General features: G+C 44.6%; 1 protein-coding gene across 2 annotated transcripts in view; it reads left to right on the top strand.

Moving 5' to 3' along the window:
* The first annotated feature begins 4211 nt into the window (after positions 1-4211).
* Positions 4212-13480, top strand: part of ADA (adenosine deaminase) — a 45340-nt gene continuing 36071 nt past the window's right edge. For both annotated transcript variants that reach the window (XM_067554352.1, XM_067554351.1), the window contains exon 1: positions 4212-4477. In XM_067554352.1, coding sequence (XP_067410453.1) covers positions 4424-4477 — 54 coding nt within the window. In that variant the 5' untranslated portion in view covers positions 4212-4423. The remainder of the gene's footprint in view (positions 4478-13480) is intronic.

Genomic DNA, 13480 nt, shown 5'->3' with positions numbered 1-13480 from the left:
AAAAGTAAATACATTTAATCTTTGCAGCCCTGGTTCATGAGTATATGTAATTCATCCCAGTTTGCATTTCTTTCCTGTGCATTCACCACTTTCCTCTCAACAGAAAGGTACCTCAAAGCTATTTTTATCCTAGTGGACAAAGTTTATGATGATGATTTTAACACGAAGTTTAATTTACAGGGGCTCCTATTGAAATCTCAGATAGAAGATTACTGACAGCTACATTCTTTCCATTATCAAGTGCTATCTCTTACAGGCATAGATGTCTATACCAGGCCTCTGTGTTGTAAGAGCACTCAGGAGAGAACATTGTTTTCAGTAGTGATATTACAGAATAAAGAAAGATAAATCGCAAAATGGCAACCAAATTGGGAGACTCACTATATATGCAAATTGTGCTGCATTTTTGAAAGGCCTCTAAAAATGCCCATGTATAATTCGGAGGAGCAACTGTTCGCATGTGCCAAAGCCCACTTGGCACACACAGATTGGGGAATTATACACCCAGATGCCCGTTTGCATATTAGACATCCTATTTGTGCACAAATTTGCATGCAAAAATGCAGGATTTTGCATGTGTGATGGAGGACCCTGCAAATCTGACACCCAGAGTTTTTAAGGCCCCTTGGAAAAATGTGGCTTCAGAAGTTTGGATGGTTCAGAGAATCACAGAAACTAGAGACGGAAAGACCCATTACATCATCCCATGCATCTCCCATTGGCCAATGCAACATATTTCCTACTGTTTTATCCACTCCAAAAGAGCTTAAGTAATTTAGGAGCACAAGTCTCATTGACTTTCAATGGGACTTATGCACCTAACTCACTCAGGCACTTTTGAAAATCCCAACCTATACAAACACCTCCTTAAAAGGCTATAGAGATGAACATGTTTCCCATAAAGCCCTTTCTAATTCTGTCCCCATAGTTCTATTGGCAGACTCCCTAACCCACTAGAAATCATAGCAGCCTGAAAAAAGCAATCCTGGCCATTTTCCAGTGAGATTGTTTAAATGCCCATGTGCCTAGAGGGAAAAATTTTGCCTTTAGTTCTATGAGCAAAATAGAAGGAGGATCAAGTAGAGGATTCCTGAGCCATTTTGCTTGGGCGAGGGGGGAGGTGATGTAGCCATGGCTTCCCCCAGCTCCTATATTCACCAAAATGTTCCCTAGTATCAACTTCCCAACTTCCTGAATTACTCACATTTTGGGACAGTTCCCTGTCACATCTCTAGCTGCAACCCAATAAATCTGAAATGTGAGTATGACATAACTGTAAAATGCATTGGCAGAAAGAGCTCTTAAGACTTCTCCATCCCTCATTTCCATGATTGTGATGTGACTCTGATTCCATGCCACAAGCTTTTTAAAACCATATTTGTGCCTGTTTGCATACATTGCAAGCCCAGCTAGGACAGGGAGAATAGTTTAACTTAAGGAAGCTTTATTTTTCCAAACATTTGTGGTAGCATACATGTGTAAAGTGTTAACTTCTTTCTTTGCTTACATACCATAGCAAGTAATAATAATATTTTACATTTATATAGTGCCTTTCATTCCTATGTATCCCAAAGCTCTTTACAGACTAAGGCATCCATTGCAACTTACAATATCTATGCATCTCATTCATAAGATCCCTACAAAAGAAACTGCATGTATGTTACACCACAAAAATCAATGTTAAGAACATTAAGTTTGCAAAGTCAAGCACTCAACAGTTAAGAAATGCCAGTATTAAGATTGCCTGTGCAACCTTAATTTGGCTCCCTTGTGCATATGCATTGATACAATCTTTAATTATGTGACCTCATGGTGTTTTTTCCATGGCTGAAATGTTTTGACTGAAAACTTACAGAAAAGGTCAGTCTAAGGCAGACATCTAGAATGGAAAATTTCAGCCCAAATGGTTAAAGTTTCTTCTAAGAGGAAGTGTTGAACAACCTTAATAGTAGGCAATTCTACAAGCCCCACCTAAAATGTAATACCTTAGAAGCAGAAACTGTTGAGTCAAGTCTGCTGAGATTTGAATCTGGTGTTGCAGGTATTTCACATTTGAGGCTCAGGCATTCTCTAAATACAAAGTTGCAGCAGTTTAACTAAAGATGCATATTTTAAAACTGATTTAATTAATCTGGTGCAGACCCCTGTGAGGGCACTCTTAAATCATTTCAAACCTGATTTATATCAATTTAACTTATTTCAGTATGGTAATAGACTTAAGCTAAATCGATATGACAGGTTTGCATTGATTGAAGAGTTTCTGCATAGAAGTTTGCAACAGTTTAACTAAAATGGTGCACCTTTATGTATAAACAAGGTCTTATGTCACTGAGCTATTCCTTTTACGTGCAGTCACAACAGACTACTTGTTCTGGAGGACCAAGAAGAAGTTAGAGGCTGTTTGAAAGTCCTGCCCCCACAAGGGGAAAACCAGACTGCAGCTCTGATCTGTCAGTTACTCAGTTACTGCAGGTGTCTGACAAACAGAAGCCCACAGTTAGAAAGCTGGAGCAAGCCACTTCTGGTGAGGAGGAAATGAAGTAAACGGGTTACACAAGAGAGAATATTCCAAAGGCCATGAACATGGTGAGTCAGCAAAGTGAGAAGCGAGAACTACAGTGGATCTAGAACATTGAACTCCAGTTTTGAGGGGATAAAAACTGGTGTATGAGAAAGGTACAATGAAACAGACTGTGAAACTAAAATTATTTAGAAGCAGTGGAGCCCAAAGACAGAGACAGACATTGAGTTTAAACAATGTAATAGCCCTTTTTGGGTTAAGAAAGGATTAAGAGTGTAAAAGCACATAAGCCCAGTGTTGGGAGCAAAATCACTGTGGGAGATAGTTTTATGAGCTAAGTTGTTATCTCAATTTCAGCCTGTGGTGAATTTTAAGTGTAGAGTTCACAGTGACGAGAAAGAAAGATCCAGCGACTGGTGGAGCAGAACTTGTGACAACCCTCAAGGCAGAGCTGTAAAATCCTAAGGACACGGGTAATAGGTGATCACCAAAGAATGGTGAGCGTGCAAGAAAACTATGGGCTCTCTTGTGTCCAGAATTGAAAGGGCCCTAAGACAAAGCTGAGGTATGTCTCCACTGAAGCTGGAAGGTGTAATTTCTAGTTCAGGTGGATGTATCCCCGCCAGCTCTGATCGAGCTTGTGCGCTAAATATAGAAGTGTAGCCAAGGTGGGATGGGCTACCTGCATGACTATGATCCCTTCCGAAACCTTAGGTAGATACTCGGGAAAGCTAACCTGGCCCCCTGCTCATGCCACCACAGCTATGCTGCTGTTTTTAGCCATTAGCTTTGTCTGAGTTAACGTGGATCTGTCTCCTCAAGATGGAAATTACACCATCAAACTGGAGTAGATGTGCCCACTGAAACAGGGTACACAGAGGTCTTCCAGGGGATACATCAACTCATCTAGAGATTTGTCTAGTTTTACAACAGGCTGCATGAGAAGCACTAGTGAAGTCAGTACAAAGTACAATTTCATACGGACAATGACTTGTTTATACTACTTTATATACTATGCACTGAAATGTAAGTACAATATTTATATTCAGATTGATTTATTTTATAATTATGTGGCAAAAGGAGAAAGTAAGCAATTTTTCAGTAATAGTGTGTTGTGACACTTTTGTATTTTATGTCTGATTTTGTAAGCAAGTAGTTTTTAAGTGAGGTGTAACTTGGGGGTGTGCAAGACAAATCAGACTCTGGAAAGGGGTACAGTCATTTGGAACGGTTGAGAGCCATTGCCCTGAAGGGTTTCAATGTGTCAGAGCTGACATGTGCTGTGGGCTTCCTGGGCATTGTGAGGGAGCTCACGGTACTACTGCCATGTTATATCTAGCCTGCAGATAAACAGAGGATTTTAGTATCCAGGGTTTTCAATCCAGCACCTTTCACCAGTGCTAAAATCTACAAATCTATTACATTCATTTAAAATTTGAGACAAAAAGAAAGATAGTAAGAAATGAAAAGAAAAGAAACTTAATATCAAATAAGGATTAGAGAGGCCTGTGAAGGGATTAATAAAGAAAAAGGAAGGAAAAGGGTCTGAGAACCTGTGTGTACTTACGTGTCGTGTGTGGGCAGGTCAGTATCTGTGTGCTTGGATATGCAGACTTATTAAATTAATAAAGCAGAACCAGAAGAGGTTCGTGGGTGGAACTCCTGGCTGCAGAGGGGAGCGGGGCCTGGAGCCGGGCTGCGGGGTGTCCCCGCCGGAGCTGGGCAGCACCAAGGAGGGGGCGGTAGGTGGAGGGGCTGGCTGCGGGGAGCCGGGTGTCCGCGAGGCGGGGTCGGGCCGAGCGCTGGGCGGGGCCGGGCGGGGGGCGGACCCCAACGGCAGCCCCGCCCCTAATGTAATGTCCCGCCACAGAGCGCGGGCTGGAGCGGAGCAGCGGTTGCGGCATGGACCAGGTCGCGAAAGCGGAGCCGTCCCCGTCCCCCTTCGACCTGCCCAAGGTGAGCGGGCGGGTGTCAGCCAGCCCGGGGGCCGCGTGCCGGCTGCCTCTTGGACGCTGCGGGGTGGGGGCTGCGCGTCCCTTCCCTGGGCTGGCGGCTCCGGTCGCGGTGGGGCAGGCACCTCAGCCCCTCTCCCCGCTCCCTCGCGCTGCTCCCTGGCCGCCGGGCCAGCCCCGAACCGACGCGAGTCCAGCTCCGCCGGGGACACGCGGAACGACGGGGAGTCCCAGCTGTTCCCTTCCCCTCAGCGCCGCCTGCAGCGCGCGGGGTCGGGCTTGTCTGTACAGTGAGCGGCTTTGCCTGCCGGAGTCGGGCGCGACCCACGGTGCCGGGGACTGTTTGTGGGCTGCGGCTTCCTCTCGCTGCTTCTCTGCGCGGCGGTTAGCACCCCCGTGGGCTCGGCGCTGCGCTTGCACAGGGGAGGAAAGAGCCTGTCCTGTCAGAGGGACTGTCGGCGGAAGCCCGGTCTGTGACAGCAGAACCTGCTGCTGATAGGGATAGCTGACCCAGCGCTACCACAGTGAAGGGTTGGTCGTTTGCAACTGCAAACTGTGGCCAGCACACATGGTCTGGGAACGGTGCTGTACCTGGATAATCTTCGTCTGTCTGCAGCGAGAGTGTGTTCAGGGCCGGTCAGCCGCACCAGTTGCTGATGCCCTTTGATAGCAGTGAGTAATGTTTCCGCGTGGTATCTAAGGCTTAAGAAAATGAGCAACACGTTGAAAGGTTGTTAATGCAAAAACAAACCATTTAGAAGAACACCAAGCATGAAATGAGCTAGAGGTTGATGATTTCCTTTCACAACATCCTGGGTAAATGTATCCCAGCAGTACTGTCAGTGTATAGAGTTGATAACAATACATGGAGTGAACTGAAAAGTATCTAGCAGCAGATGCTAGCTGATAAAGAAAATTATGCAACTGGCAAGATTTTGAATTTTAGCTCCTGGTATCTATCCATCCTGTCTCCCCTTCCTGTCCTCTCCCCAACATCCAAGACTGGAGGGCAATAATGGCTTTTCAGACTCACCCCAGACAACTAAAAATAACAAAATAATGATGGTAAATTATGTAATTTTAGAACTAATTTCCATATTTGAAAAAAGATCTAAGTAATGGAGCTTTAAGCCTTGTGTTGATGTGAGCAAGGAGGAAAAGAAGGGAAGAGAGATGACCCTCTAGGAATGACCTGGAAGATTGCTTTTGTAGACTACCCACGTTTATGAGAGACCCATTAAGCCTTCTAGTGAAATCAGTGCTGAAGAAAGGTGTCAAATTGACTGACAGTCATGGAGTATGAAGACCTGTTTGTTGGCAGACCAGGTACAGCATGGGCTGCAGCAGTGCAAGATTCCTCCAAGTTGTCCTCCCACTGTGCCTCAATGCTGACCTGAAATTCCCCCATCAGGGTAAGAGATGAGTTCACTCTTCTACATGATGCTTGTTGTATTTTGCCTCTTGTCTGATACTACCAACAAAGGGGGCAACTAGTGGTAGTGCTTTTGGATGGATACCGGTCTCCATTGAGCTGGACTGATGCCACAAAATAAGTGTTTGATGATAACTTTCAGTCACTATCAACATGAGTTGCATTAGATCCAGATCTGTAGATGAGATGCCATGTAGATGATCAATTCCCTGAGTCATCTAGTCTCCCATCACCTTTATAACCACCATTTAAAACAAAGGATATTGGAAATTGCTCTGCTTGCAGCACATTGAAAGAATAATTTACATTCTATTAGATGAACATAGACCAAAAAGTTTGCTTGTTTTTACTGAATTTTGTGTAAAATGTTGGACATTAAACTGTTCAGGAATAAGCATAGATTCCAAGCTGATCTCAATGTGTCTTCTTTAATGAAAAATACAGGTCATTATTCAGACACACACACCACCTTCCTTAATAGTTTATTATCTAAAACTTAAGCTTTCTGGAGAACCTCTAGTAGCTGAGTAGTCCATTGTGAGAAAAAAAAATGAATCTCAGACCTCAGGATCTTTTTTATATATTCATGTCAGTGACAGTGTGCTGGTAATCACATGTTGGTAGGATTTTGGGATATGTACTAAGGATACAGTGGCTTTGGGTTGTAGAGGTGGTTTTTGTTCTCTTTGAACCTTCATGGTTGTAACTAGGGTGACCAGATGTCCTGATGTTATAGGGTAAGTCCCAATATTCAGGGCTTTTTCTTATATGGGTTTACTCCTATTACTCCCCACCCCCAGCCTGATTTTTTTTACATTTGCTATCTGGTCACTCTAGTTGAAACAGACTTTCTGTTTCAGATTTTTTTTTTTAAGTTCTTTGCTGGTGATGAGATTCTATCTGCCCAAAGACGTCACACAGATCACAGCTGTAAAATGTACTCTGATATTTCATTTTAGCCATTTGCAGTACAAATACATCCAAAGCAAGGTCATAGAGTACACCTTACTTCAACAAATCATGGTGTTCATCGTGTTTGTATTTGGACAGAAAACAAAGAGGGAAGAACAGAAAATAGATGGTTAGTTTCATATCCTTGGTCTCTTGCAGAGAAGATCACCAAAGAAGCCTCTTGGCTAGCTTCTGATCTCAGTTACTGTGCTGCAGACCCTGGCATATAAATGAGACGAGAATCTGGTTCTTCTTTTTCCATGTCTGACTCGCTTCAATCTTTGGTTTACTTTGGTTCCTGCTGGAACTACTGAATTCAGCTCTCAATAGGCACTTCATCTAAATGGGTGGCAGTTACATCTCAATCTGTGGTTAGTTATCCTTGACTGAAAGAAAGAAAAGAAGAAGAGAGCCCCGAGACGGATGTGAGACATCACATTGTTGATCCATCTTCCTGAATTTTCCTCGTGGTGAAATATCTGCACAGCTCATTATAATTGCAAACAACTGAAGGTACCTCATACTTTTTCAGTTCCTCAGAAGTCAGAAATCATAGAAATGTAGGGCTGGAAGGGAGCTTAAGAGGTCATCTGGTCCAGCTTCCTATTCTGAGCCAGGACTGAGTACATCTAGACCACCCATGGCAGATGTTTATCTAACATGTTCTTAAAAGCCTCCAGTGATGGCAATTCAGCAACAATAGACTCCCTTAGAAGCCTATTCCAGTATTTATTATCCTTATAGTCAGAAAGCTTTCCTAATAGCTAACCTAAATCTCTTTTGCTTCAGGTTAAACTGATTACTTCTTGTCCTGCTTTCAGAGGACATGGAGGACAGTGGATCACTGATCACTTTATAATAGCCCTTAACATGTTTGAAGACGATCAGATCCCTCCCTCAGTCGCCTTTTCTCAAGACTAAATATGCCCAATTTTTTAAATCCTTCCTCATAGGTCAGGCTTTCTGAACCTTCTCTTATTTTTGTTGCTCTCCTGTGGACTCTCTCCAGTTTGTCCACATCTTTCTTAAAGATGGTGTCCAAAACTGGACATGTAGGTATTCCAACTGAGGTCTCACCAGTGCGGTATAAAGCAGGACAGGTATCTCCGATGTCTTACGTGCAATGGTCCTGGTAATACACCCCAGAATTCTATTAGCATTTTTCACATTATTTGTCACATTATTGGCTCATTCAGTTTGTGATCCTCTATAATCCCCAGATCCTTCTCAGCACCTGGTCAGTTATTCTCCATATGATTTTTTTCCTCCCTAAGCGTAGAGCTTTGCACTTGCCTTTATTGAATTTCATCTTTTTGATTTCAGACCACTTCTCCCAGTTTGTCAAGGTAGGAAATGGCTATTTTACATGATAGTTGACAAGTGTTGTTGTCAAGCCCCAGCTATCCTTAGACATTAGGGACCAAATCCTACTTGGAGTTACAATGATGGAACTCTAGAGAATCAGTGATATTTCATCTCTGTCACAAAGAGCAGAAATTGACCCACAGTGATGACTTTAATTTTTCACCACAAGAAGCATAAATGATTGCTTCTCTTGTTTATGAATCTCACTCGCTATTGAATCAGTGGAGCAGCAGGAGACAGGAAAAGGTCAGATATGATCCAAGAAAAAAATTTGCTATGCAATTTGGAATCTGACAGGTAGCTAAATTGTGCTTTGCATAACTTTTCCAGATCCTAAATCAGTCATTGACCCCAGATTGCCTCTGCTCAGTGGCTGCACCTTTTGGTGCCAAGAATTATCATCTTATGTCATAGAGACATTCACCAATCACTGGGATGACTTCATGGGCCACCAAGAACAAGCTGAGCACAGGACCAGAAACATAATACCCTTTTTCCAGGAATTTAGCCTAATCACATAAGAGATCCTAGAAGCACAGAGAGAAGTTGGAGCCATCACCTGTCTCTGATCCCTGCTCTTCCTGAATTGTAAAAGAGTACAGAACACCTGAGACTCCTAAACAGGTATTGTCAATCCCTGTTTTGACAAGGAGGATCTGTCACCCACTCTGCTGCATGCAATAGACAATGCTGAAGAAACTGTCTTTTGACATTGACAAATTACTACTAACCTGTTTTTCCTAAGCAAGCTAACTGAGAAGCTAGGAAAAAAGCAGTCTCCAACACTACCAGTATTCTGAATTCCTCTGTCAGGCTACAGGCTAGGATGGACATGGTACGGATATAGCCCTTGTTGCTTTAGTGGATGACTTCCTCCTGTGTATAGACATATCCATACTTATCCTGCTGGGTCTTTCTGTGACATATGATACTGTTGATCTTCAAATACTTCTGTCCCTGGCAGGAGACTGCAGGGGTGAATGGCAGTGTCCTGAAAGTGTGACTCAGCGTTCTCGGGAGGGGACAGATGTTGCCTACAGTAGAAATATATAATTTCTGGTCCAGTGTCTTAGTAGAAAAATGTTGTCCCTTGCTGTCAACTTATGAACAAGAACAACAGCATTAGTACTCTGACAACTTTCATGAGTTGTCTCGAATTAGCATCAAGGTTTCTGCTTTTCATCATAGCTCTTATAACTTCCCTGAAACATTAGGCATGGCTAGTTCCTAGTTGACGGCATGCGTATGTACCAGCCCATTCAAAAGAACAGCGGTAGCAGACAGAACAATGGGATGAGAACATGGGCAGGGGTGTGACATGCATACACTGTCTGAGAGACAGTGTAGCATTGCAGTTGAGTTATCATACCCTAATACATCCCAGGTGTTTCTAATGTAGGACAGGAGTTCATTTGTGTGACGGGCCTTTTTTAATGGTGACAGACACCCAACAAGAAGTAGAAGAGGAGAGATGAGAAAGCAGTATGTGGTGTCTGTCTCATGAAAAACAATAGCATTTTCTATAACTTCACTGTAAAGATCTCCCATTTCTAATATTGGTGATTTACATAAACAAACCCTGAAAGGCAGCTTTCTTTTAATGATTAAATCTAGATGCCATTTCTACAGCAACTTCATCACTATCACTAAATTAGGGAGTTTTGGGTGAGCTTCCATTTATAACCAGTAGTATCCAAACAAGATAACTGTTTTCTCCCTGTGCATGTATGTGATACACAAAATAGTGGAATAGCGTTTTTGGAATGAACTGACAATTTAATTCTAGATATTGCATATGCTGACTCTCCATGAAGCAGATGGCTGCAAGCTGGATGGGTATTTTCTATGACAGAAAGATTTTTGTGACGTCCCAGAATTTTCTCATTTGCTAAAAGACTTTTGACAAAAAGATGAAGTGTTTTTTACTGGAAAAAAACAAGAATGGGTGGGTGATGCTATCATACAGCTTCACAGTTTGACTTGGCTTTTCAGATCACTTGCCTTGGCTTCACAGACAGTGGATATTCATGTGTACAGGTTATCAGGCAACTTACCTGTAACATATTTATTCCCATCTTAAGCTCTATAAGAGACAGCATATTCTAGAGGATTGAGCACATTCATCAGGAGAACATGTAGTTTAAGCCTAAAGACACGTGACCTTGTTGCCTCAGTTTCCCCACCTAGAAAACAGGAATAATAATATTTGCTTCAGTTGTGCATATTAGTTAGGGTTAGATTGATTCAGGGCTCGTCTTTGCTGCAGTGTTAACTTAGTTAGCCCAGCTGTTATCCACACACACAAATCTCTAACTCAAGTCAAGTAGTGCTTTAAATTTGAACAAGCTGGCCTATAGGGAGTCTGGGTTGAAGTTTGAGTGCTGCTGATGCTCGAGCAAGTAATGCAGCAGAGCACGACTACCTGTGCCACTAATCCAATCACTGCATAGCTCAAAAGTGTAGTTTTTGCAGTGTGACTGCTCTCTTGAGTTAGCCTTGCTCTAGTGAGAAGCTAACTCATGTGGTATCATGAGCTAACTGTTGCAGCGACGAGAAGCCTGCAGATGTCCTCCTCCATTTCCTAAATGCAAAGGCATTCACAGTTGCAGTCTCAGAGGTCCTTCAACTGCAAGGAATTCTCCCTCGTATTCCCTTGAGGAGACTTGTATGTCTCCAGCCACACACCATCCAAGGGAAGGTGCAGTGTCTGCACTGGGGAACTCTGGGAGGGATTATAACCTGCATTGCAATCTCTCTTGGAACTCTTCCTAGGTTGATGTGGCTCTGCATCGCTGTTACACTAAGGCACAGAGCTGAGCATGTCTACACTGTGTTTTTAAAAAAAAATCTGTGGCACCAAGACTCAGAGCCCAGGTCAGCTGGCTCGGGCTGTGGGGTTACAAAATTGCAGTGTAGATGCTCCTGCTGGAGCCTGGGCTCTGAGATCCTACCCCCTTGTGGGGTCTCAGAGCCTGGGCTCCAGCTCAAGCCCAAATGTCTACACTGCAATTGTACAGCCCCACAGCCTGAGCCCGAGTTAGCTGACCTGGGCCAGTCACGTCCAGCCCAACAGTCTTTTGTTGCGGTGTAGACATGCCTTTAATGGCATAGCTGAGCCCTTAATGTTTATATCGAGCTCTGAAGCTGTAAAGTGCTATGTAAATGCTAAGTAATCATCACAAGGAAAAAAACCTAGAAATAAAGGTCATGAGTGTGAGAGCTGTTCTGTCAGGCTAGTCACAAAAGCCACGTATGATTTATTTTGTTTACAAAATGTGAACGCTTTTGAAGTGAGGCACAAATGTGTGGTTTTCTCGATCTGTTTTGACTTATCACTTGGTACAGTACATCATGAAAAATGTGTGGTAATGCCATCCACGCAGAAGCCTGCCAGTGTGCACTGCTAACTTCGAGAACAAGTATGTGACCTGATCTAAACTTAAAAGTTAGATTGACGTGGCTACATCGTTCAGGCATGTGAAAAATTCAGACTCCTGTGTCCTATACTTAAACTGACCCAACCCGCAGTATAGACATGGCTAGGCTGACAGAAGAATGCTTCCATCAACTTAGCTACTTCTGCTCGGGGAGGTGGATTACTTACAGCAGTGGAAAAAGCTCTTCTGTCGATGTAGGAAGCAGCTATGCAATGGCTCCCCATCAGCCCAGCTACAGCGCTGCAGTTGTGCTGCTGTAGTGCCTGTTTCTCAACCTTTTAAGAAGCAAGTACTCTGTAACTTCTGAAAATTTTAATAAGTACCACAACACTCAACTTTCCATGGGATTTTATATTTACAAACTAATGTGAGCTCTATGTTGGAAGAAGGGCTGAGTGTATAAGGCTGTGATACGACAGCTCTAGTGTGGGTAGGGTTACCACCTTTACACCAGGGGTGCGCAACTCAAGTATGTACCCAGGCTAGAGGTGATGTTGGCCAAAGCTAGGAGGCTTTGAGTGGCATGCCAATGCTGGGGAATATAAAGCACTGTGCCACATTTTTTTGCCATAGATTTGAGAGGAGGAAGGGGGGGAGAGAGAGAGAGACAGACAGACAGACAGAGGAAAAGGGTAACTGGTAAAATCTGGGGCTGTCATAGAGCCATGAAATTGACAAGTTTTCTGGGCACTGGGCTTTGAGCCAGGGAGGGGGGCTGCTGCCTGGGCAAGTTGCATGGGCTGCCGCCTGGCTGCCTACCTGGAAGGTGGGCAACTGCCACCCAATCCGAACTGGGGCAGAGGAGGCTTCCACACTGGCTGGGACCCAGGGATGTGGGCAGACGGCTGCTGCCCATCTTCAAGCTGGGGCGCTGGAGGCTGTCTCTTGGCTCGGAGCTGGGTTGTGGGTGGCTGCCACCCAGCTGCTAGCCCAGCTCATGAGATGCAGGAGGCTGCCACTGGGCTCTCATCTGGGAGCTGGGACCCGGCGGGAAGCAGAGGGCTGCTACTTGCCTCCCCCAGAAGCTAGCGGCTGCCACTTGCCTCCTAGCTGGGAACTGTGACCAGGCAGGAAGCGGGTGGCTGCCGTGCACCTTCCCCAAAAGCCGGCAGCTGCCGCCTGCCTCCCAGCCGGGACCGGGTGGGAAGGGGGCGGCTGCAGCCTGGCTTCCCGGGAGTATAGCTGCCACCTGCCTCCTAGCTGGGAGCTGTGACTGGGCGGGAAGCGGGGCTGCTGCCCATCTTCCCCAGAAGTCAGGGGCTGCCATATGCCTCCCAGCTGGGACTGGGCGGGAAGCAGGCTGCTGCCACCTGGCTTCCCCAGAAGTTGGCAGCTGCCACCCGCCTCCCCTTCACTCTGTTTTTCCACAGGTACCCCCTGCCGTGTCTCGTGTACCCCCAGGGGTATGCGTACCACAGGTTGAGAAACTATGGTGTAGATAAACCCAGTGACTATACATCAGAAGAATCAGTATAGAAACAGACTGCCTTCCTCTTATGTCAGTCACATCTATCTGTCACTGAAAATGAGGACTGATCGTGCTAACTGCATGACCAACAAGGTACAGATCACAGCTTGCACAACTCCTGGGAGTGCTCTGGAATAATAATGATTAACAGCTAGCTCTTATATTGTGCTTTTCATTAGTAGCTCTCAAGGAGATGAGTTTTTAATTCCTGTTTTATGGATAGGGAAACTGAGGCACAGAGCAATGCCATGACTTGTCCAAGGTCGCTGAGCAGGGAATAGAACCCTGATCTCCTGAGTCTCACTCAGTACTCCGTCCACTAGGCAATGTTGCCTTCCACAACAATTGAACAAC

The sequence above is a fragment of the Emydura macquarii genome, unplaced genomic scaffold (genome assembly GCF_026122565.2).
Source record: "Emydura macquarii macquarii isolate MOO-44397 ecotype Brisbane River unplaced genomic scaffold, CSIRO-AGI_Emac_v2 contig_1483, whole genome shotgun sequence".
In the NCBI taxonomy this organism is placed as follows: domain Eukaryota; kingdom Metazoa; phylum Chordata; order Testudines; family Chelidae; genus Emydura; species Emydura macquarii.
The sequence above is the reverse complement of the archived record's forward strand: the minus strand, read 5'-3'. Positions and strand labels throughout refer to the sequence as shown.